At 48.7% G+C, this 25,979-nt stretch overlaps 1 protein-coding gene across 1 annotated transcript in view; it reads left to right on the forward strand.

The window, feature by feature from the left end:
- Positions 1 to 15,608, forward strand: part of LOC119465245 (synaptotagmin-5) — a 54,771-nt gene extending 39,163 nt beyond the window's left edge. Inside the window, exons 6-7 of the mRNA XM_037726037.2 lie at positions 4,921 to 5,038; positions 6,478 to 15,608. Coding sequence (XP_037581965.1) covers positions 4,921 to 5,038; positions 6,478 to 6,803 — 444 coding nt within the window. The 3' untranslated portion in view covers positions 6,804 to 15,608. The remainder of the gene's footprint in view (positions 1 to 4,920; positions 5,039 to 6,477) is intronic.
- Positions 15,609 to 25,979: the final 10,371 nt, after the last annotated feature.

Genomic DNA, 25,979 nt, shown 5'->3' on the forward strand with positions numbered 1-25,979 from the left:
AGGCTTGCCAGTGTGCGCCTGTGTATGCGTTATTTCTGCCTTGCCCCATCTTTCGCCGGATATCTGGAAGGACCATTCTATATGTCTGCAGTACCAAAGGGACACTAATGTCGTGATGATTTCATTATGCTTCTTGTAACTGCGCTTAGCTGCCTCATCGTAATTATCCAGCCTGTTTACTGACAATTTTCATTTGCGTCAGGTTTCACCGCTGTAGCCACATAGCGCCCAATGAAACGGCTGTTGCCACTAACTATAAATTAAAACATTATACGGCATAACTATCTCCACCCAATTACGGACTCCTAATATGATCTTAATATGAGAGGCTAAGTCAAAAAGAGCATAAAAAATTTCACATGCCAAAAACATGCTCTTCATTCCGATTGCCAATAATAGCATGTCAGCTGTGTCACCACATGTGACAGCTTAACTTTCTCTCTACTTTCAAGAGCTACAAATATCTTTTTCTTGTGCATAACACGTTGTCCCAAAAATAAGTACTATATTTCTATGGCAGCTTTAATATAATAGGGCTATTCACAGCGATCCTCAGAATTTCTGTGCGAACCAAATTAAAAAGTTTCAATAATCTCATATCGCGCTGCTCCTAAATGGCCATTCTACGAGGCATCCACGTTGAGACTGCACATATGCACTCTATTAGGGCAGGGGCTGCATTATGGAGGCTTGTGTCCGTGTGATCTTTCTAGGCTGTAACGCAGATCAGACCTGCTTTAGAAATAAGACATATTCTGATGGCAGCCACGCGACTTTAACACATGTCCTGCTGGTCAAAATGTCAGTGTCTTAAACACACTACTACGCTTACTTGAGACACAACTTCAATTGGAAGTCTTGAGGGCTCATCAATAAGTCATCTATATGGGATATTATTAGTCGTACATTTCAAATCTCCCATTAGCACCCGGCGTGTCGACACAGGCATACGTCGATGACAGGTGGTTGTCATTTCCGCAACCAACCGATCGAATCAAGAAGCAAGGACACGTGAGGCACTCGTGATGTTATCTCCCGCTGGGCGCGTCGTGCAAAAGTCACCAGCAGCACAGAAAAAATCATGGTTCCTGTTCTTTCCCAATATCCATGCCAATACTTGTATCCGAATTTGCAACCCCATTGTTCCTTGAAATGGCGCCATCTTCAAATGCCATCAAAAAAAGTCGCAGTTTCGCCCGAAAGGTGAAGCATCAATTGCGATAGCAAAAAATAGAGAGCTATACGGAATAGGGATAGTAGTTTTACCGTCTGCGTAAACTTGGACACATTCGCTTACTAACTGAATTAACAAGCGTGATGTCAGTGCGCACAAGCAAACATGAATCGCTCACACTCGATGACCGCAGACAACCACTGTCACAACGCGGGCGTGAGCAAGCGCGGCGGCCGCAGCGAGCGAAGGTTCATGCGGTCTATCGGTTCAACGGAAACTGAGCGGCGAACTCATAACGCACACAAAGGTCAGCGGCGTGTGGATATCTCTTTCAAGATCGGTGCGCGCGACAGCCCGCACCAGCGCGAAGTTCAAGTACGAAATTCTAGCCACCGTAGCAGAATAGAAGCCGCCGCACCCCCCCCCCCCCTCCCTCCCGCGCTGCGTTCCCACTTTCCTCCTTTCGCATGGGTGATTTAGTTGCCAGTTCCCCTTGCGCCCGGTTGCAAGATACACATTTGGTGCCTCAGTACAGCGTCGCCCCCCTCCCTCCCTCCCTCCCTCCCTCCCTCCCACCCTCTCACCCATATCCCCATGGCCTATTGCGCGCCGTGCGTTCGCTCTCCGTGAAAGCGCGCGTCCCCCGCGCGCTTTCACTCGCACATACGGCGCGCGACGACGATTTTATCGCCCTTGGACTTTATACGGAACATGACGGCGACGGCAGAAATACACTTGAAGTGTCCATATAATTGTTATCGCACCAAAAATAAAATCCTCGGCGATATATTTTTTATTCGAAAGTAACCTTCATTGAAAATGTAAACTACCTCCGTACAAACCAGAAATATTTGCTCCCGTTAACTGACATTTTAAAATACATCTCTCTGTCTCCCTAGTTGACATCTGCGTTTGATATCATATGCATCACCCCTTCGATAGCCAACATATCCGACCTCTCATTTCACTTGAAGGGGCTCTGAACCACTTTGTTTATCGAAGTGCAGAAATGCATTTGAAGTTAACATAGGCTAGTTCAGAAATACTTTGCCGCAAAAAGTGCTTCAATGCCTTCATTAGAAGCAGAGTTATTATCAGCCAAGGCGTCTAACTAGGAGCGGACAGGAGTGAGCACGCTGGCAAGTCGGTGTGTGGTCTGACCTTAAGTTTCGCGTGGTTCGAGGCTAGTTGGGTGTTCGAAAGTAGTCGAAATTCGCGAGAACCGACAGCTACGACACCGATAAGCAGGGTGGGCAAAGTTTAATTCCTATGCGAGCTTGAGCAGCCGATAGTCAGCTTCTTCCGGAAGTACGTACTCATTATCGAAATTCGGAAGCAGATTTTCGCTTACTTCAGCCTGTTTATTAAACTGCGTCAATACAGAGTAACAGTAGGAAGAAGCGCACTGATCCAAACACCCCTCTTTATTGATGTCAGCTATCGGCCCATAGCATGTTACGAAATAAAGAGTCCAGAAATGAGTGAGGTGCAGGCTTCTGTTGAAAAAAAAATGTCACAGTTTCGCCCTAAGGGCGAAGCAATGAATGCGATAGCAACACAGCAATGTCATACGAAGTAAGGTGAGCGGCTTTGGTAGCAATATTAATTGTAGTAAACATGAGCTGGATTAAGTAAGCAGGTGTGCTGCGGCGTAAGTAGACCGACATGAAGAGAGACTCGATGACCACGAGAAGGCGCGTGTGAAACGGTGGTGTTGATGAGAAGCGCTTCCCGTGGGCAGCGCGTGTGAAGGGACACACCTGTAGCGCTGCACTGCCGATCCGGGCAGCATTGCATGCGTAGCGTGCGTTGGAAAATGTGGCCCGACTATTACTAACTGAATGAACAAGCGTGGTGTGAGCGCGCACAAACAAACATGAATAGATCACACTGAATGACTGCAGACAACGACTGTCAAAACGCTGGCAGCAAGCGCATATACGCCGCAGCGGGCGAAGGTACGTGCGGTCTATCGCTTCAACGGAAACTGAGCGGCGAATGCACAGCGCATAAAGGTCAGAGCCGTGTGGAGATAAGCGACGGTGCGAGCGAGCGACGAGCGCTGTTGTTGGCAGAGTAGAAGTGCTCCCCCCCCCTCCGCTCCCTCCGGCGCTGGCTTCCCGCTTCCTTGCTTGCGCGTGGGAGATTGAGTGCGTTCGCTCTCCGTGATAGCGCGCGTCCCCGCACGCTTCCGCTCGGGCATACGACGCGCGGCGAATATTTTATCTATAGGGAACCTCACGGCGACGGCGACGCCGACGGCAGAAATCCGGTTGAAGTGTCGATATAATTGCTATCGCAATAAAAAACGCTTGACCTTGCACTCGGCCGCGCAACGCTTGAAACAGCGAAGCTGGGCGATCGTAGCCCAGCATTTTCCGAAATTGCGCGCGAACTTTTCATCTTATTACTCATGATGATAATTTCTTTTCGCGCGTCTCGGACTTACGGCCATCACTGCGCGTTGCATGGCGCAGCTTGCGACACCGACGCCACTTTCTAATGCCGACACCGCGATCCTAGGAACCCGCTCCCTGAATGCGTCTTTCTCCCTCTCTCTCTCGCTCTCATAGCGCGCAAAACCTCTTCACCTCGCAGAGCATGAGAGTATGAACGCGCCATCTGTGGACGTAGACGACGACGCTCGAACGCAATCATATGGTTCGCATAAATGCATGTTCTACAAGCGTGGCTGTATAATAGCCTAATGGTTACGACGCTCGCTTTGGGACCGGTGGTACGCGGGCTCGAATCCCGCCTCGGCAAGAAATATTCTTTTCTTTCTTAGTAGTTTCTTGATACGCACCGCAAATTACGGCTGGCTTAAATAGCTTCGCTGTTAAAAAAGGGCGTCTGAGAGAAAGGTGACGTCGTGCTCCGCTTGCGTGCCGTGCACAACTGCAAAACTTGGCTGAGAGGTTCACAGCAGCGTATGCTGTGAACAAAGATAAAAAGAAAACACTGGCATTACCACGTTTACACTTCAACGTTCACAGTACAGCAGCAGTTGCAGCGCGAACATTGAGATCGCGTGTCTTAGATTTGATTTGATTTGCTTTATTTGTCTTTTCACGACAGAAAGGAGCAGTCACAAAAAGCTACTGCAATGAGTAGCTGACAGCTGAGTAGCAATGACAGCCCCGTCAAGCTGTGGAAAAACGATTGTTGTTCAAACCGGGTGATTATTGAGTTTTAGATTAACTGAGTAGACCTACAATGCACAAATATACAAAAAGGGATACTTGGTTCATCGGTTAATTTAGAATAACTGCGAGACGAAGGGATCTCCCAATGTGACCTCCAGTTACCCCAGTATTGTCTGAATTGTCTCTCTCTCCCGCGCTTGAAAATTTGCTAATTTCATCACATCACATGCCTAGATAATGGTATTCCTAGATAATGTTTCTCTTCCCTAATCCACACTCATTCTGTTAATCTAATAGACTGTCGGTTATCTGTTGTGCGCATGTGTGTTTTCATTTCAGGGGACTATACTGCAACTTTATTGCGTGGTGGTGTTTGGTGTTTATATGCGAAAGGGGACTTCGGATGAATAGTTGCCGGGGCAAGCGAGTGCTCTCTCCTTTCTTTCTTTTCATTTTGTGTGCGCTGTGTCCGCACTGCCGTTATAAAAGTGATTACACGCCAACTGGTCTGTCTGACGATTTTGTTGTCAGTGTCCTTGACCTACGTTTGCGAGTAGGCCTGCGAGTATATTACCGTAAACGAATAACCTGTTGATGCAGGCGAAGCGCGACTGGCCAGAGCTGCTGCTGTCTCTGAGCTACCTGCCTTCAGCGGGGAGACTCACAGTGGTGGTGCTCAAGGCGGCCAACCTGGTGCCCGACTCCAAGGACAAACCTGGTGAGTGCCGATATAGTTGGTTATAACAGGGGCAGGAGCAGCAAGCTTACAGGACAAAACGCGGCGACCATTAAGGAAGTCCTCGAAATGTCACAAGTAAATGTGGGACGAATAGTGTCCCACCTAACCCGCCGAGCCACGCTTTTCGACGTTCCGATGACCCGTGTCATACGGCTGTGTCATAGATCTCAAGGCCTGGCCGGAGTAGAAGCAACTGGAGGATTCGCGATTGTGAATCTTTAAAATTGTATTGTTTCTCTCATTTTATGTAAACGTGGGAGTTCGCCCACAGTGCAACTTAAACAGCATTCTTAGTGGAGTGTGTAGCCTGCCATGGAGGAAGATAAAAATATTTGGACACTGCCGAACTTTAAGCGTAAAACGTACGTCTGAAATAGACAATGACGATAAGTAGGGATGTCAATCGCGTCAGATGCGCGTAGCTGAATCGTAGCTCACCCTGCCACACTCTCAATGAAAGTGGAAGAGGATCGTAGCTCACCATCTTCCACTTTCATTGAGAGCTACGCGTACATTGAATGCTGCTGCGGAAAGCAGTTGCGCCTTGGCGAAGACAATTCTCGCCGATCACTCAAAGGCTAATAATGGGGCAAAAGTTTCAATGTTTAATATCGTTGAGGAAACAGAATGTGGTACGCATTTTTACGTGCTAGAAATAGCCCAACACACGGGTTTTCTATGCCGGGTGTTCAAAATTAAGCTTTACGGTATTTTTAGAAATCGCTTGTCGCAGATAGAATATTTCTTATTATTGAGCTGGATTATTGGAAGAGGCCGGCATTAGTAGCACGAGAAGTCGAAACACATATTCAACTAATTAACAAAAATTCACTAATTAACTTCTTAGTGAATTACTTTACGACACATATTACTATTTACGTATTGTAGCCGGTGAGTTTGTCAAGCGCATGCACGTAGAAATAATTTCCAGAATGACATCAGTATGGAGATATGCGCCATCAAACTAGCCCTAAAAATGCGCTGTTGGTCTACTTACTTTTTAACCACAATGTTGTTTTATACATTCAAGCACAAAAGTAACCGGAACGCCCATGTATTTCGTCGCACACTTTGGGAAATAATATCTCGAAACTGGTGTCAACCTGGAAATTCATTTCAAATGGATGCGTCTTGCACTGGCTACAATTCGCAAATTGCAGTATGTGTCGTCAAGTAATTAATTAAGAAGTTAACTAGTGGATTTTTGTTAATTAGTTGAATATGTGTCTCGATTTCTCCTGCTACTAATGCCGGCCTCTTCGAATAACCCAGCTCAACGATAACCATTATGCTACCTGCCACAGGCGATTTCGAAAAGTACCATAAAGCTTAGTTTCGAACTCCCAGTATAGCTGGAGGGGCAGGCATCGTTGCTCTGCCAGCGGCTGACGGACGCTTTGCCGCCCACGCGCGTGCAGACACGTACGTCAAGGTGAGCCTGAGCTGCGGCGAACGCAAGCCCAAGAAGCGCAAGACGAGCGTGAAGAAAGGCACCGCCCAGCCGGCCTGGAACGAGGCGCTGAGCTTCGACGTCTCCGAGGAGCAGCTGTCGCGCGCCCAGCTGTGCGTGCACGTGTGGCGACACGGCTCGTCGGGCGTCTCGTGCTCCACCTCGCTGGGCGGCTTCCAGCTCGGACCCGGCGGCGCTGACGTCACCGAAGAAGGCCAGCGACACTGGAAGGACATGCTGGCCAACCCTCGCCGGGCCGTGGCCCGCTGGCACGCGCTCCAGCCGAATCCGTAGCCGCTGCCGTAGCGGCCGTGCGGGCGCGGAGCTCACTGGTCGGTGGGAGAGAACCGGCGGCGCTACTGCCGTCGTTGTGACACGAGTCGTGGGTCTTCTGTATTGTCAACATGGTTTCTAAAGAGCTGATGGAAAATGCGAGCCACCATAAGTGGCAGGAGTCTTGAGCTCCCGAGGGACTCTCGGAAAATGAGTTTCTGAAAGCTGGCTCGGTCAGATGGGTCCCACGTTGAGACGCGTTTGTGCGTCTAACTGCAAAGTGAAGACATTACCTTCTACTGAGCGTTAGACAAAGTGGATGTCAGAGAATTATCTGGCATCGTTTCGCTGCTCGAAGGTGCATTCGACGAACCGCTACAGGCAGAAGGAATGACGCCAATGGTTTCGGCGTGTGTTTCTTGATCTCCTTTTTTATCTCTGCAAATCCACGATCTCAGACTCGTTACTGGAATCCCTAGTTCTAAAAACCATCCTCGCGAACGTGCTTCACTTTTTTTTCTGTAACCGCACTTTCTGCACACAAAGTTTTCCTCCGAAGAGAGCGTGCTGATGGGTAGCTGCTTTCGCGTGAATAGAGGGGCTGCATTTCTGTGGAGGTCATACCAGGCGGAAGGCATCCTCGTGATTTCAAACGTGCAGTATGCCTTCAGTGAACACAAAAGCGTGCGAACAAATGCACAGACAGAAATGGAGGAGAAAAAAAGGAACGCTTGGGGCGTTCATGGTAACTCGTCGCCACACTGCAGAGGCCTGGCTTCATCTTCGGCCAGGATTTGTCATTTGGTGTGGTAGGCTGCCAGAAATTGGTCTCGACTGCCCCCACAGGGCCGAGATAATGTTGAAGTACAAACAGCTCGATAGCTTTTCTCTCGCTGCTAAGAAACGCGTCGCGCATGATTAGCGAGGAATACAGTTCCGTGTTGCAGGCCGTAACAGCAGCAACACTTACTCTGGCTGCACCCGGTGCTTGCTGCTAATAGCTGCCATTTGGATTCGTTTTCAAGAAATGAGCAGTTTACTCTATCACTCAAATGCAAGTTTGTCCTTGTTCAGTCATTCCCTATTTTCCGAGGATGGGCCCACTGAGGACGACCAGTTCTCAAAACGGAAGTGTGCTTGTTACAGCTGACAGAATTCGCAATAGCGTTGAGAGATCTAGAATGTGCCGGTATATTGTGTCTGAAACACTTCTGCCATCTCCTGTACTAGTTTATGCTGATTACATCGCTGCTTGGTTTGAAAAACCCTGCATACTTAAGAAGAAAAAGAAGCTGCGGGCATTGGCAATTTATATTAGGGCATGATACATGCAACGTAAGTCGTCCTTTGGAAAAAGAAAGAAAAGTTTTGCTCCGGAGTACACTAAGTTCATTTCTAGCGTTGCCAAAAACACTTTTAAAATTTCGCAGCGTACTCTCACAATGACGCCCGCGGATCTACACGTTCTATTTCTTCTTGTGAAATAACTTGCAGTTGGTACAGGGCGAGGGTTATTCCTGGTAAAAATGGTGATGTAAAAAGTACGCTTGCTTTACATCGAGAACAGCCACAAAAAAGACAGTACAGTATGCTACGAGCGACACAGCCCTTGATATAGTGAAGAAGCAGCGCAAATAAAATAAAATAACTAGAACAAAGAAAAGAACACCCACGATAGAAGCGATGATTAGTCAATAGATTATAAATGTAGATGGCTTCCAGACTAAGCGAAAGATTAATCGATAAATCTAGGAACACTGTTGTTGCGCAGTACGCGATTACCTATTTCCGCGAATTCTATCATTACTACCAAAAATGTACCTCGAAAGCGCCAGTCACCTTATCTTAAATTTGAGAGCACAGCTGTTCGTCATGGTGTCTGCCAGGCAAGCAATATAAATCTACATGGCAAAGAAGCGCACAGAGCGCTGATTAGGTAGGTTTTATTCATTTCGATAGAGTCCCACCTGGCTTCTATCCTCCTTCGTTTTTTTTATTTTTTTGCTGCGTCACCAAAGTCAGGGCCTTTGGCAGGTGCACCATCTGCAGCTGTTTGAAATAGCAGTACAAGTGCTAGCGACAATTTCACTGCAGCTCTACAGCATTTCCTAGCGTTATGTTCAGTAGGTCTTCAGACGAATGATTTGTGAAACCTGCGAAACATGTGGCAGCACCCATGTCGAAGCGCAACGCTCCCTCATGAGCTCTGTATTCACGCAAACAGATGCATTCGCACACGAGAACCATGGCAGGTGTAAGATGCGGTCGGAAGTTTTTTGGTAAGAGCATTCTGCGGCTGATTGCGGGCCTTGCAGTGTGAAACTTGAAGAATCGGGGCTTTCAACGAATGGCACCTACGATTGGTATTGAAACGGACGATAATGATATTAATTTAACACGACGTAGTGAACACTGCAGGCAAAAATGAATAGTTTGCAGCGCACTACTCCTGATGTACATGCGCAGAGTGAGGAATCCTAATTGCATTCGAGATTAAGACGGCTACAGCTGGGTGCGACAGTTTTGGGCAAACTAATGTGTGGTAGCTTCGTGCCAAAACCGCACTTCCGCGGCGTTCCTGCGGGTGCATGAGATCATAGAGACTGCAGTTAAGGACCACGTCTTGCGTGGAACAGGGTGACACTGAAGGAAAACAGAAGCAAGTCGTAGATCATTTCCTCGCGGAAATAGGCGCCGCAGGATACGTAAACTTCCGTAAGGAAATGGTACCGAAGAGCCGAAACGCATTTTCAATCGCCCGCGCAATTGGCGAAAGACGGATTAGAACGTAGCACGGTCATCCTTGAAGGTAAAGTCACGCAAAGCCTACGACAAGACTACTCAGAGGTGCAGAGGGCAACGTGATGGCAGTGCACTATCGCAGTGACGAGGCCGTGTGGACGACGCCAGGAGCTCTCAAGTGGCTGATCTCTTCGCTTTGCTGTCAACAGATTAGCATTCGTCACCTGCGAGAAACGAAGAGCAGGAACCTGCGAGGGCCCATGTTTGTTTTTTCGGGCTCTACTAGCCTCTCTAACTGCCTGACTGCACTGTCACCGCGTTGTCTGTCATATTTTTATCCATAGTATATAACAACCATATTATCAAAACCTACATGCATTTGGTGAATTCTTGTAGTATTTTTCAGATGAACCGGACAGGGAAGATCTGGGAAAACTTGAACTGAGGCTTATGACTACACTTCGCCCGTTCAATTCCGGCAAAACTACGGGAAATACGCGTGCTACTTGGGTCTTATACCCATTTATCGACGTCCCTTCCGTGGATCTTCACCGCTTGGTGGAACGGGTCTTCTAAACTAGAGTTGGTTATATTTATTTCGAGAAAAAATAATGTATTCGAGCAGGATGGCCGATAGGTACGGTCTCAAGAGTGTGATCTAAATGCGAGTCCAAAAAGTACCGCATGCAGGTGTAAAGCTTACATCACATCCGCAGACTTGCACCATTTGGGCCCCAGTATTCCTTCAGGTCTCGGTGGTTGGTTATGTCGATAGTAGGTCGATGGTTATGGCCGTCGCACGAAGATTCTTCGCTGCATTCTTTAAACACGGTTATACTAGGTGTGGCTATGCGACATGTACGGCCAGTGAAGTGACGCTACTTTGTACTGTTTTAGGCTTGGGCCATGGGTTGAAGCACCCCGGCACGTGTGAAGGTCACGAACAAGGTGTTCAGCCACGTTTTCAGCCATTTGTGATGCCCGCTTTGGGGCGGGAGTGAGTTGTTGACGCTTGAAGTTTCAGTTCCGCATGTGGTTCTGTGTTATGGAGGAATCGAAGTCGAATTCCACAGTGGTTAAATATTTACAAAAAAAAGAACAAACATTTGTGTAAAGAATAAGGCCTTAAAACAGTGTTCTGCAGTCGTTTGCACCTCAAGGCATGTAAACTAGTCCATTTTAGAGGTTGTTGGCTTTCTTTCGGCCTGCGCACCGAGAGATGACTTGAACTTTGTTACTTAAGGCACTTAGCCGAAACAGCAGAAAGTGCTGTCTTCTCGTTTTCTTCCCGCCTCCCGTCCAAGAAAGCCAATGAGAGTCAAGTTTTGATGCATTTTAGATTTTGTGCATCAGTGAGAGTAAAATACGTCGCTTGCTTTAGAGGGACGCTTAAGGAAAAGGTTTTTGAGAAACTTCGTGGTAACCAACGAGGATGGGCTGTAAATGATGCTGTGTTTAGTGGTGTAAGCATGCCGAACTGATGTGTGCGGTATGCATTAACGGGCGTTCTTGCTTTTTGCGCGCACGTTGAGAGTTATCTCGCCCGGGCGGCGTTGCTGGTGGTGGCATTTGCATTGTTCGATTACATCAGGGTGCGCAGTTGTCCCCCGTGTCTTGAGAGCATTGTTAATTCATGGATAAGTACTTAAACACGTTAAATTCGACAGTTAGATCTGTGATGCGCGTTTCAAGAAAACGTACGTGGTTTTACGCACAAGGACGAACCGAGATGTCAGGGCAGCCGGCCTCAGAGACACGCATTTCTGTTTGTCCTGCCATGTGCTATCGTTTGTGGGCGCGGGACCACAAAAGTGGAGATGAGGAGATTGCTAAATTGGGTGCATTTATTACGCTGCAGCTTGGTCCGAATTGTAACTTAACGTGCGCTGATAGTCTAGAGCGAACCTTACAGAAAAAAGCACCTTCGCTTACCTCGTGTGATGTGGACGGGTGAAATTCAAAAGCAGCTTAAATTACTTGTGTAAAAAAAAAAGGGTCTATCCTAAACGGAGTGAGGGTCGTCAGAGTGCAAGTTTTCGTCAGAAAGAGTTTAGTCAGGAACGCTACCTGATCACTGCGGCACGACGTACAGAAGTACGAGGACAAACGAGGCGACGATGACCATGTTAGCATCTTCTTTCTGGTGGTTCTATGCCTTGTATTGAAAGAAACTGAAAGAAAATGAAATAACAGTTTGTTCTGAAGATGCATGAAATACGGGGCACAACATCGCAACCTTGGTGACAAAGTATACGACCTCGCTTGGAGATGCTTCCTTTTGTTTATCTGCAAGGCGCACGTGTTTTTGTTTGTTTTTTTTTTGCCACCCTGTGATGTCACCCGCCGAGAACTCTGTTGTCAGCCATGAAGAACAGCGATAGCGTGCTGGAAGTTGTCGAGTAATCAGGGTCCCACTTCCTTTTACCACAGGGTGTGATGACATTTCATTTCAGCCATCCAGTTGCTCATTTGCTATGTATGGCTGCAGGCTGCACTGGGGAGAGTGCTGTGTTCTGGAGCGCTTATACGCGATTGGTCACAGCCACGGAACGTGCCACAGAACACTAAATTCTGCCAAACTCTAAAGGATGTAAGCGGTGTCGTGCAAGGCGAACACAGATGAAAACGAAAACTGCAAACTCTGGTTGCCTGAAAGATCAGTCTGTAGCATTATCGTGAAAGTACGTGTGATGATGGATTGTAGCAGAGTTTTAACCACGTGCTCAAGAGACACTGCTACAGAAGAGCCTTGCACATTGCGCACGTGATCTTTCTTGAGCCCATAAAGTATTTCAGCATGGGTGACTTGAGCAGACATTCAAGACTTATGGCCTGGGAAAGATACTGCGTAAATAAAAAAAAAGAAAATGTGTATCTGAAATGTGTATCTGAAGAAGGAAAGAGGGGTACTTTGAAGGCTCCACAAAATAAAGGGCTATGATGAATACCTCGATGAGCTTTACAGGCGCACTAGAAAATTGCACCATATTGCTTAAATATTTCATCTTAACCTACCATTGCAGTTATGGCACATAATGGTGTGAGCTTGATCCCGCAGAAAATTTAGAGTATTTCCTTACTGCTCGCCTTTAGGCACGGACACCAATTCCCCCTGAAGCAATGTATATTTTTGTACAAAAGATTTACATGGGCAACTTGGCTCACGACCTTGGTATAGTTAGTGCTAGTGCAATGTTCAGCACTTGTTAGTCATTTAGCGACTACGAATACGTATTGTATAAGAAGCTTTGTCAGTGCAGCACTAATGTGTAATTGGTTTTTTAGTTCGAGTCAGCACAACAAAAGAACTAAATAGGCAGAGGCGACACGCACTGAGCGACCAAGAAAGGCTTCCTGCCAATCGAAGTGGTGCTAATTTCAGCCAATGTAGGAGGTGCATCACCCAGATGAAACCGTTCATGACACCTCTTTCGGCGAGTGCGTGTGTTGCCACGACCTCTCGCTAATCTTGAGGGTGCAATCCTTCGGGTCTTTGACTTCTATGTAATGCCTTCTTTGTTCCAAGTCACCTAAACACGGGTGTTCTTCGAAATTTGCGGCCATTCTTACCTCTGTTGGTATCTACACTTCAAGGACTTCATGGTCCTCGCACTTTCCGTGGCCGTGGGCTGATTGCGCGTAGGCGCTCCCCAAAATCCCAAAAGTCGCGGAGGGCGGTCCCAACACGGCCGCCGCGCGCTAAGTTGTCGGTGCCCTGCTCGTGTGTCGTGTCCTCCTCCTGTCCCCGGGGACGCCTCCTTGTGATACGCGCGCCTCCCACCGCGCAACTTTTTTTCGCGGTCCACGCTCTAGTTTTTTTTCTCTGGTGTCCCAACGCATACATATCAGAAACATATGTACAGTGTCAAAGTTTTTCCGAGTGTTTTTATGCAAAAGCGCTGCTGCTACTGCTGCCGTTGTGCGTCTCTCGTTGAGTGTTTGCCTCTTGTGTCCGCATGGGGGTGGCCCGGAGCGCTGCGCTCGCCTTCAACCGTCCCCGAACAGCGATGAACCTGTAAACGTAGGTTGTGGTTATGTGAAAGATAAGCAGATTATGTCTGGTGACCATGGTGGTAACCAGAAGAACGAATTATAATATAGAAGAAAGCTGTATAATTGAAGCTAGAACTGGTGGCTGGAGGTTGGTTCGCTTTATGTTTACAAGCTGCACTATGGTGTTTAGAAGCGCGAATGCGGATTCATCGCAAGACAAGAAACAGTACAAGAGATTTACGTTAACGTTTGTGTACTTTTTTTGCATACATGTGATAATTACATACCAGTGAGTCTGCCCCGCAAGGCAACGTTTGAAAACTGCGGCCGCACAGACCCTGATGACTCGCCCTTGAAAGTTTAACACTTAATTGTGAACTTAATAGACATATGTCTCTAGGCAGTAGTAGCAGTGAGCAGGTATGACACAGATTGACTCCCATGTCATAGATGCTTATTGTGTGGAAGTCAGCTAAGGAATAATTCGTTCTAAGTGCGTCGCCACACGTGCGATGCTGAAGTGCGTCATATGTGCACCTACACAGTTACCGCGTGTGCCGAAGCAAAATGAGTGTCAGTGAGTTTAGTCGATATATATTTTTGTAATTTAAATATTAGGGGCTCACCATCCTCACGAAGTCAGAGACATGGCCGAAATATTGAACATTGAACGCGCCTTCCTCATTAAGTGGTGACTGTAGCACGCAACAGTTTTAGAGGTGAGAATAGCTAACTTGCCAATAGTAGAGTTATAGCTAATTTCTGTGATGCGTAAAAGTCTCATTACAAAGAAAGGCAAAATGTTAACCTGCAGACTCGCAAGAAGTTGCTTAGTCTTGAAAGGGAAGTTTCTAGGTAATCTTACTAGGGGTGGTAGTTATTACGCGATCTACACTGTTAAAAAATGTAACAATGATTGGAAGGACAACTTTATTACTTAGAACCACCGCCTATAATTTCCTTGATTACAGGTCATGTCATTAGAGGTGCAAGCATGCCTTCATCACTTTAATCTATTTCGTCATATCTACCGTGGCTTTGTTTGTAAGCAATCCTCTGCTTGGGGAATGGTTGAAGGCGGGAAGCTGTATCCGGCCTTGAGTGGCGGAAAGGACTATTCTGGGTGCCGCGTCGGGTTTTCATAGTTAGGCGAACCTCTTGTTTCTAAACGTGCCCGCTCTAGTAAAACAAAGTTAGGGTGCCATGTGCCACTAAAGTTGTTACTGGACTGTTGGTTCGGGCTGTCAGTGTTATCGCTTAATGAAAGCGCAATTCGCTTTGGTCCACTTCACTAGACGTAGGCTTTCTATCACATAGAAGGGTGCTTGGCAAACGACGCCGGCGTCGAATAACGTCGACTTGAGATTTCTACAGAAATAATGCTATTATCGTATCGATACACTAGGTGCTTCTCCCAAATTTACTGCCGAAATTTTGTGCTATGCGAGCCTGTCTCGAAAACAGCAGTCCGGCCTGCTTGAAGTGGTTACCCATATTTAAGCTCGTGAAACAGAGCAAAGTGAAAGCTAAAGCACTAGCTGGCGAGAATATGCTGGCTTCGTCACGCTTCTGCATGGCTACATGGACGGCACGTGTACGATGCATTACATCTGTTATTCCTGGCGTTTTGGTTCTTATGAACGGTTCGCGCGGGTACTAGTGATATAGCGAAACCTCTCAGAAACCATTAAAGTTACCTGCTTGACGTTTATCTTATACGCTTGACGTTTCTAGAAGTGGTCGAACAGCGAACAATGTCAAAGACACACGGGTATATCAGCCTTTCGGCTGGCGGTTAGGCTGTCAAGTGAAAAGACGGTTCGAGTAGGACAGATTTGCAGCGAAACTACGGCGCACAACGGCGTAAAACCTAAAGGAAAGGTAGTTAGTTATACTACATGTGGAATTCGGTCGCTGCACCCTGAAGAGCTTTTTTCACCCATGGCTGCCCCCAGCAAAGTGCTTTAGGTGCTGTTTGAGGCACGCGTTGCTCAGCCCGATCCCCATCTCTCCCTTCTCTGGAGTCCTCGTGGGGAAGAGCTGCTGCTGTACACGTTTGAAGAAATATATAATACGACCTGTTTCCGAAAACGCCTGAGCCTCTTTTCTTCTTCAGAACAGGCAGCATCACACGGGGTGTCGATGCCTCAAAGGGAACATGTGCTGCCGAGACTGATGGCTTATTCGCCGAGGTGTACTCGACCGATGAGTTCCAGCTGCTCGTATGTGGTAATACTTTTTGCTGCCGCATGCCATACATGCTGCCGCATGTCATACAAAATGAATGTTTGTTGGTTATGATTTCGACATCAAACATATAACAGTAATATTCATTTTATGGCCTGGTTCCTCTCATTGGCACCCGCAGATGAGCACAACTTTTTATTTATTGCATTGTGTATGGATTATATAGGCACTATATTTTGTTATTGTTTCCTGTGGTCCGATCCTTGTACTGAGCAAAACGAGCGGCAGTACATTAAAAAAGCGTGTAATGCGACATACAAGAAAAAAGATGAGGGTGAGCATGCAAGGAAGAGCCGAGAAAGCTGGTGGCTTCATGCGTGCTGTCTTCCTTCGCGATTTGTGGTAGAGGTCACGTGATATTTGTTTTGGAGACGCGGAACAGTTGAAAAAGGTGAAACGAGCGGCAACACGGAGCGTTCGCTTTCGGACAAGGACGTCTGCTGTCGGCGCTTATCCCACCAGCGTTGTGACGGTGAGAGCTCACGCTCGTGGATGTTCTTGTTTGTCTTTGGGCTCGTGCAACAATGGACATTTAGTTATTAAGTGAATTTTTACTGCTGTTTATACGGTCCCTGGAACTACGAGCCTTACTTGATGATGATTAATGAGTTTTATGGGCGCGAAGAAGACCATGTAGGACCGCAGAGCGCGAGGGCCATGATAATGAGTTGTCAATCAGACATGTACTATGAATGTAATGAAGCTATAGAATGAGCAAAAGCATCGCCCCTAAACAGCCTAAAATGTATATTTTGTAATGTTGACCAGAGACAATATTCGGTGAGCGCTGAGATGACAAAGCGAGCAGCTCTGGGCCACCAGCCGGGCCGGCGTGACAGATCAGCTCACATTCCTGGCTTAAACTGCTTTTTAAAATGCGTGGCCATGCAGCTACTGGTAAATACGTCCTCTTTCAATTTGATGCAGGTGCGGGGTACACTTCAAGGGGGACCAACAACGCTGCGCCTTGCTTTCAACGTTAACAATGCCGGATGTAGCCGTCTGGGAAGGTACTTCCCAGTCTCTGGCCATCGTCTGTCCCAGCGTGGTACTTAAGCATGATCCAGCGATATTCAGTGGAACGGACGATCAAAACGTTGAGGAGGCAATGCCACTGAGCTTAACAATGTCATTGTTTACTTGACCGTCACAGACTAGTGGTTCTGCAAATAATCCGATATGATTGACTAAGCTTCATTTCAAACGAGTCTTGCCGAAGTGTTCACGAATTTTATTGAGGACGTCGTCAATTTGTGCGAGCGTGTAAATTCGTGAATAATCAAGTCACTTAAGATCCTTAGAGTCCTTATAAGAATAGCCAAGGCCCAACGGCGCTTTTCGAATGTTACTAGCCAAAGACCCGCAAGCCGTCGCAGAAGGTACAAGTCTTTGCCAGAATTTCACGAACGACGGCAGCAACGCGCTCTCACGCGACGTCTTCTGGCACAAGATAACTCTGTTGCAACCTTGACTGTTGGCCCTAACGAGTATGCGGGTCCAGATCAAGGAATTTGTATGTGAGGTGTTCACCCGCCAGCTCTGTCTTTTGTCTAGCACGCACGATCCGGCACAGTATCTGGCCCTAGCTATGCCCCAAGCCAGAGACGATTAAGACACAGAAAGTCTGCCTTTCGCTCGAGCGCCATTTTTCCTGCTGTGTCCTTCACGTATGCGGAGGTTACTGCGAGGCCGCCCCCACAACCATTGTTTCCTTACTCGCAGCCACCTGCGAAGCCACCACTATCTATTTATCTCAACTAGCCTAAACGTATACTAATGCATGGCAAAAGGCAGCTAATCATCCGATGTGTTACTCCTGCGACTATCCGGGACAATCGGTGCGCTTCTGTCGCCGCCGCCTGGCCGTTCCCACCTTGCGACCCGTTGCTTACACCCTTGGAGATTTTTGTGCTTAACACGCGCGGCTACAAAGATACTCTTTGCCCGAGCGCCTGGCCTAAACGAGTCGCGAATCTTCATAACCCCGACGTCGCTCTCTGTCACCTAAGCGTTGTCGACCCTGCCGTTCGTACGCGGAAAACTAGATGACACATTTCCTGAGGGACGAACTGCGTCATCGCCGAAATAAATAGTTACTAAATCCTCGTATTTTTCCAGCAAACATTATTTAAATTTTTGTCGATGGATTTGGTACCCTTGCGCTTGTGGACACTGCTGCTGTCGTTTCCGTCACTGGTGTGAAACTTTTCCGCTTCCTTAAGAGCTTACCATGACGTCAATGGGGCTGTTCCTTCGTACTGTAGACGCACACCAAGTTCAGCCCTCGGCTGAGGGCACAACTAGCGTCGCAATCCCAAGACATTATGTATACCATAAAGTTCCGTGTGATGCCTGCTTGTTCGCATGATGCCATAGTCGGATGGGATTTTCTGTCTCGTCATCATGATGTTTGCGCCCTCCGACACCGTTTTTCACCACAGAAGTCTCTCGTTGCCATTTGCTGTTCTCGACATCCACCACGGAGCTACCACCTTTCACCGTTGACCTTTGACAATTCAACGTTTACACAGTTTCCTTCATTTTCGGACTTGGTGTCATGGACGACTTGCCACTCAGTGCGCCGACACCTTCTTCTGTCTGTACATCTGATCAACTGCCATTAATTGCATTTGGCCTGTCGATTGGCAGCTGACTCGAAGGCGGGTACCGCGAGCAGCTCCTCGCCCTTATACGGCAATTTGGTGGCTCGGTTGATTCCCAGAAAAGATCGTTAGGCCGAACAATGTTGTCCATCACGTTCCCACCGCGTCTCACACACTCCTGCAACAGCGCCTATACTGCGTGTGTCTTGCTTAGCAACCTGTGATTCATCGTGGTGACATTCAGCCATCCTGTAGCCTGTCGTCGTCATCTTTTGTTCTCATTAAGACAAACGACAGCTCAATTCGATTCTGCGTCAATTATGGTCGTTTAAACAAGGTTTCCGCACAAAGATGGTTACATTTTGCCACGTATTGATGATGCCCTAAATTGTAAGCAAGGCGCCCAATTGTTTTCATCGCTCAACTTGAGATCCGGCTATTTGCTCTAACACTGATTCCTTCCCTCTAGGAGGTCTATACGAGTTCAGTGGTATGCCTTTTAGACTTTCTAAGGCGCCAGCAACATTCGAAATGATGATCGACGGCGTTGTACGTGTGCTGAAATGGAAGTCATACATGCGCTAATTGGATGAAGTTGTCTTCTCTCGATTTCGACAGCCAACTTTGTTGTCTCCAGGAAGTCTTGAGCTGTATGACGCGAGCAAGTCTTCAGCTGAACCCAAAGTGTCGCCTTGAGTCGCGCACTAAGCATATTTAGCTACGTCGTCTCAAAGCACGGCGTCTTCCCCGACTTCGAGAACCTTCGTATTGTAAAGCCGTCTACAGTGACAGCTCTTCTCAGCTCTGTCGGCTTGTGGTCTTATTTTCTCCGCTTTATAAGAAATTTCGATTCTGTAATCGCGCCATTAGCTAAGCTGATGACAACCCGCTGTGGTGGCTTAGTGGTTATGGTGTTGCGGCTGCTAAGCACGAGATCGCGGGAATCAAATCGCGGCCATGGTGGCCGCATTTCGACGGGGGCGAAATACAGAAACACCCGTGTACCATGCACTATAAAGACCCCGAGGTTGTCAGAATTGCTCCGGAGTCCCCCACTACGGCATGCCTCATAATCATATCGTGGTTTTCGGCACGTAACACTATAAAATTTAGTACAACATTTTAAAGCTGCTGACCGGTGATGAATACATTTCTGATTCGTCGCCGCCGTGTTTAGGACTTCGCGACGTTACACCATCTCCTGACTTCACCGCCCATTTTACAACACTTCGACCTCGATGCAGAGGTGCATACGAATGCCATGTCGGCCTTGGTGCTGTACTTTCCCAACGCAAACATGGCTTTCTCGAATTAGTAGTTGCGTATGCGAGCAGTGCTCTCAGTACTCGGTTACTGAAAAGGAATGTCCTTTGTTTGGGCTTTACCCAAATTTCGCCTTTACTGTTAAGGCCATTCGCTTGAGGTGGCTACCGATCACCACGCACTCTGCTGGCTGTCTTTACTGAAGGATCCTTCGGGTCGCCTAGGCCGCTGGGCACTTCGCTTACAGAATTTGACATTCGCGCAATTTACCACTCAGAAGGCAAGCATACCGACACCAGACGCACTTTCCCACTATGCCGTACTCTGTGTCGGGGGGCCCCCTTCTCTCACCGAGCCTCCGCTTGCAAGCATTAACACTGACGCTGTGCCTTTTGAGCAACGAAAGAATCATTGGATAGCATAGCTGATCAACGTTCTCTCTAAGCACTGAGCGAGTCCCTTCTCACGGCCGTCTCGAGCACTTCGGCGACAAGCCTCCAAATATGCGCTCCGGGACGCCATTTCGTATCAACGCAACTATCAGCCCGATGGTCAAAAATGGTTCGTTGAAATACCTTCCGACGTTTTTACGTACTTCCACGCCGACCGACAAAATGGGGTTTCTGGTATCTGCTCGTCTATTCGATCGAGTTGGTATAGAGCTCGACGGCCTTCTTCCTTACATTGGTGCAGGCACCCGGTGGATAAATGTGGCTGTTGACCACCTAACTCGGTATGCCGAAACCGCCGTGGTGTCAACCACTCTCTCCCTTTTGCGCAGCTTCACTCATCGCCACGGCGCGCTGCGCGAGCTGCGTAGAGAGCGTGGGCGCCTGTTCCTTTCTGAAGCCATCCACAGGCTCCTGAGGGAGTGTAACACTATCGACCGCACCACTAAAAGTTATCACCCCCAAACTAATGGCCCGACAGAGAGATTTAACCGCCCTCCCGGCCACGTGCTCTCGATGTACACCGCCTGCGACCACTCAAACTCGGACTTAATTGGTGCTTTCGTTCATGTCATATGCGTGCACTACAGCCGTGCAAGCAACTACTGGATTTAGAGCTGAAAGTGGGGTAGTTGGTTCTGCGTTAAGTGCAAAAAACTAGGAAAGCAAGCAGTAGACAGAAAGACGCTGGACTCTCAACTGACGGTTTGATGGATGACAAGCATTCGCAGCAGTATGGTCTCGCTTTTCCAAATATCTTCCTTTGTTTTCTGTTCTTGCTACTCTCTTTCAAACCGTCCATTGATAGTCCAGGGTCTTTCGGTCTACTTGCTTGCTTTCCTAGTTGTATTTTTTTTCGCTGGAAGTTCCTATAACGCACTTAACTACTGCGATTGGGATTGCCAGCACCTTGTAATAAATCTCTCTAAATTTTTTTTAAATACCACTATGGATGCACGGAGGTACGTCGGGATAAAAGATGTGAAGGAATGGCGGATACAACAGCTAAAACTTGCTGTCTTTGTAATTTTTAACAGCAATACTGCCTCATCAGGGCCCTTGAACACAAGGGTCTGAAGGCATGTGCTGTACTACGGCTAGAGACCAGTTTCGCGGTGCAGTTTGCTCCGGAAGAACGAGATGGCGCTTTCGGCGGCACGCCATACGTTTACTCAGCGAAAGCGCACGAAAACGAAAGCATTACAACTTCTGCCTTGCTTCGGTCACCAAACCGCGAAAACTGCGCACGTCAAAGTGACGTGTACGCAAAAGATGTTGTAGTGACAAATACGGGCTCCAGCAGAAGACGAAGAAGAGGCGTGCGCCTGTCCGCCCGAAGCCGCCACCTTTTTGCCGTCCCGCACCCGGGACAGCAGGCCTATTTGCTACTTCTGTTGTCTACACACCATGTCGCACGTTTCTGTCGTCGTCGTGACTTCCGTACTAGTGCGGGCGAAGATAATCAAGGCTACTTTCCATCTGAGCCACCGCACCCGATCTCCTGCCACTCAACGATGGACGCCTGCTCACCGAATCGGCGTGGCTACGACACACGTCGGTCGCCCTCACCACGTCGCCGCTCATTTTCCTGTATGGTTCGTCGTCCCCCACCCGTCCAAGCGGAAAACTAGCCATCGCAGTTCCGGAGGCACGAACTGCGCTCGTGTTGACATATTCAAGGCCTCGATTTCTACCTGCGAACGAAATAACCGTGAATATCGAAGGTGTTTCTGTGCAAGCTCTCGCCGATACTGGAGCCGCTGTATCTGTTCTTAGTGGATAACCGTGCTGGAACTTAAAAAAACACTAGCCCCTCCCCTGTCGAGATGATGGAGGTAAGCGAGGCTTGTCTTGTGTTTCGTCGGTGTTCCTCGGCACGAATTGCACTGACGAGTACCAAGTTGTGCTCGAACCACAACCGGTTGCGCGCACTGCAGCTGGCTCCGAAGTTCGGGTTGAGAAACTCGCGTTGAAACCTGGCCGTCGCACCGGGGAAGTTGGCACTAGCATTGCCGAGGCGTGCACCACCGTTGTCGGTTTCCCGGAGGGCTAGACAACACTGACGTTTGGCCTCAACATCGCGCTCGCGCAACCCGGGGTCCGCGGCTCTTCGCTGACGTTTCGCCTGGGCTTCGGAAGCCCTCACGCTAGAATCGGCACAGTTGACGACAAGCCCTTTCCCGAGCGCGTTCATTCTGGACGTATTTCCATGAAATCGCTTCAAAATTAAATCTGTCCGTTACGTAAGAAAATAAATGGCTCATACCCCCTTAATTAAGCAATAAATCATACCTCCGTAAACGCGGCCTCCCCATTACGAAGACAGAAAATAAGTGGAAGTTTACGCTGGAATGTTTAGCGGAAACGCAGCCAGCTGTGGAAGCAGACGACGACGACGAACGCGGGAGCAGTGGCACGAGCGTGAGCCAAGCACGAGCCACCGGTGCAGCTCTGAGAGCAGCCGTTTTTTTTTTTTTTGCGTTATATCGCCGGCGCAGGCTAGCGTATACAAGCTTCGCTTGAAAAAGATGACGATTCCGCTTTCCGATGTCTCCCTGCGTACCGCAACCGCGCACCACATTCAGCCTTCAGTGGCATGCACAGTTCGCCTTGTCATTGAGGACATTTTGAACGCAGTCGAATTTGTAATTTTTTCTCCATGTTCGCACGAGGTTATTTTGGATTTGAATTTTCTAGCAACTAACCATGCCGTTGTTGACTGTGCGCGTGCCGAACTTGAGTTGTCGCCGATGTGTGACGCCGCATCTGACAAGCCGCCTTCTCGAGTGGTTGTCGCCGCGGACACTGACATACCTCCTTTGTCTTCAGTTTTTGTGCCACTTTCTTGCGACTATGCTCCCTCTTCCACCGCCCTGTTCGCGCCCTCCGAAGCCTTCAATTCTCGCAAAAACTTCCCCCTCCCTTTTGCCGTCCTCTCAGTCAAAAACTCTTGCAGCCTCATTTATGTCACGAATCGGTTCTCTTCCCCAGCCACCTTATTCCGTGGTGAATGTATAGGTCGGATTGAGGATATTTATTCCGTATACTCTACTCAACTGCTTGACGACACGATAAGTCGTCTCGTCGACAGCATTACTACTGTTACCACCGCCGATTCGTCCTCCTTAGAGGCCTTCCCTCTGTCAATTGATTCAGAACTCCCGCCTGCCCAGTGTACCCAACTCTTATAACTGCTCGACCGCTTTCCCGATGTCGTTCGATCATAATCATTCTTACTTAGGCCGCACATCCGCCATCGTTCATCACATTGACACCGGCACCCATGCACCCCCGCGCCAACGTTCATACCGAGTTTCTCACGCTGAACGCCGTGTCCTTGACGAACAAGTCAACGACATGCTTCGTCGTGGCGTAATACAGCCCTCACCCAGCCTTTGGGCCGCCGCAGTAGTGCTGGTGAGAAAAAAGGACGGTAGCATCAGATTTTGCGTTGATTATAGGCACCTTAACTAGATCACGCGAAAAGATGTTTATCCGCTGCCCAGAATCGACAACGCTCTCGACTGCTTGCAAGGAGCAGAGTTCTTTTCCTCTATGGACCTTCGCTCTGGGTACTGGCAAGTTCCTATGAATGAAACTGGCCGTCCCGAGACTGCGTTTGTAACCCCAGATGGTTTGTATGAGTTTAACGTGATGCTGTTTGATCTCTGTAATGTGCCTGCCACCTTCGAACGTCTCATGGACAACATTCTTAGAGACCTCAAATGGCACACGTGTCTTTGGTACCTGGACAACGTCGTAGTCTTTTCGAAGGACTTTGACTCCTATCTGAACCGCCTCGAAAGCGTCCTGACATGCCTTTCAGACGATGGACTGCAGCTTAATTTGAAGAAGTGCCACTTTGCCGCCCGCTGGCTTACCATCTTAGGCCATGTCAGCAAGGACGGTGTCTTTCCCGACCCTGCAAAGCTTCACGCCGTCGCCGAGTTCCCTTGGCCGTCTACGCTGAAAGAACTCCGTAGCTTTACAGGTCTGTGTTCTTACTTTCGCCGATTCGTGCATAATTTCGCGTCCATAATCGCCCCCTTAACGCAGCGGCTTGCCAACAGCCAAGGCATCTCGGCATGATCTACGGCTTGCGAAGACGCGTTCGCCACATTACGCCATCTTTTGATATCCCCACCTGTTCTGCGCCACTTTGACCCGGATGCTCCAGCAGAAATCCACACGTACGCTAGTGGACTAGGCCTCGGCGCTATTCTGGCACAGCGTAAGTCGGGCTTCGAAGAGTACGTCGTCTCTTACGCCAGCCGCACTCTCACCAAAGCGGAAACAGACTATACGGTCAGCGAAAAAGAATGTCTTGCAATCGTTTGGGCAATCGCCAAATTTCGATCTTACGTATATTGCCATCGATTTGACGTCATGACAGATCACCACGCCCTGTGCTGGTTGTCGTCATTAGCATCTGGTTGCCTAGCTCAGTGGGCGTTTCGTCTGCAGGACTATGACATCCGTGTTGTCTATCGGTCAGGCCGCAAGCATTCGGATGCCGACGCTCTTTCGCGCTCACCATTGCCCGATGAGTATGGTGCTGCGGCTGTCTTCAGCTACGATTCTTCGTCTCTTACATATGCCGAAGTGCCAGTTAAGCAATGCCGGGATCCTTGTATAGCCTCTCTTCTAGAGTATTTATCTCAGCCGTCACCACGCACCACCGACCGCTCGCTTTGGCGCACGGCTCGCCACTTTGCCATCCGCGAAGGGCTTTTGTATCGCCGCAACTACCTATCTGATGGCCGTAAATGGTTGCTAGTGAATCCTCGCCATCTACGTTCCAACATCTGTGCCTCTTTTCATGCGGATGCGCAATGCGCCCATACCGGTGTACTCAAGACGTATGCATGCCTTTGGCTTCGATACTATTGGCGCGGAATGTACCGTTTTGTTCGGCAGTACGTCCACTCGTGCTCCAAGTGCCAACGCCGCAAGAGCCCACCTCACAAGATAACAGGGCCGCTCCAACCATTGCCCTGTGCCTCCCGGCCTTTCGACCGTATCGGCATTGATTTGTACGGCCCTCTTCCGTACACCCCAGATGGGAACCGCTGGGTCATCGTCGCCGTGGACCACCTCACGCGCTACACCGAAACTTCAGCGCTTCTGGCGGCCACAGCACGTGAAGACGGCTTGTTCATCCTTCGCAACCTTGTTCTTCGACATGGTGCGCCTTACGAACTACTGAGTGACCGTGGTCGTTCATTCCTCTCCGAAGATGTAGAGGCCCTCTTCCGCCAATGCAACATTGTCCATAGAACTACAAGCGCATATCACCCGCAAACCAATGGTATGACTGAACGCTTTAATCGCACTCTCGGTGACATCCTCGCCATGTACACTTCCGCTGACCACACTAACTGGGACCACATCCTTCCCTTTGTTATACGTTTGCTTACACTAGCGCCACTCAGTCTACCACGGGATTCTCTCCCTTCTTTCTTCATTATGGTCGCGAACCTTCCTCGTTTATGGACACGATTTTTTATATCTCCCCGACGCTTCAGAATCTACGACTCTATGAAGCTGCCACTTATGGCAAAGAATGTCGTCAGATCGCACGCTCACTTACCGCGCAAGACCAGACCAGAAACATAGTCATGACACAAGCTTGTCTTTTCCATCATATTCACCTGGAACGCTGGTATGGTTCCGCGTTCCTTCCTCTACTCCTGGCCTTTCCACAAAGTTCAGCTCAAGGTATGGCGGCCTTTACCGGGTTCTGCGACAGACGTCCCCAGTCAACTGCGTCGTTGAGCCTTTTCAGCCATCTACGGACCAACGCCGCCGTGGCCGCGAAATTGTTCATGTCGACCGACTGAAGCAGCACTACGACCCACCAGGGCTGCCTGTTCTGTGGGTGGCCAGGATGGCTCCTTTTT

Source organism: Dermacentor silvarum, chromosome 9 (assembly GCF_013339745.2).
Source record: "Dermacentor silvarum isolate Dsil-2018 chromosome 9, BIME_Dsil_1.4, whole genome shotgun sequence".
NCBI lineage: Eukaryota > Metazoa > Arthropoda > Arachnida > Ixodida > Ixodidae > Dermacentor > Dermacentor silvarum.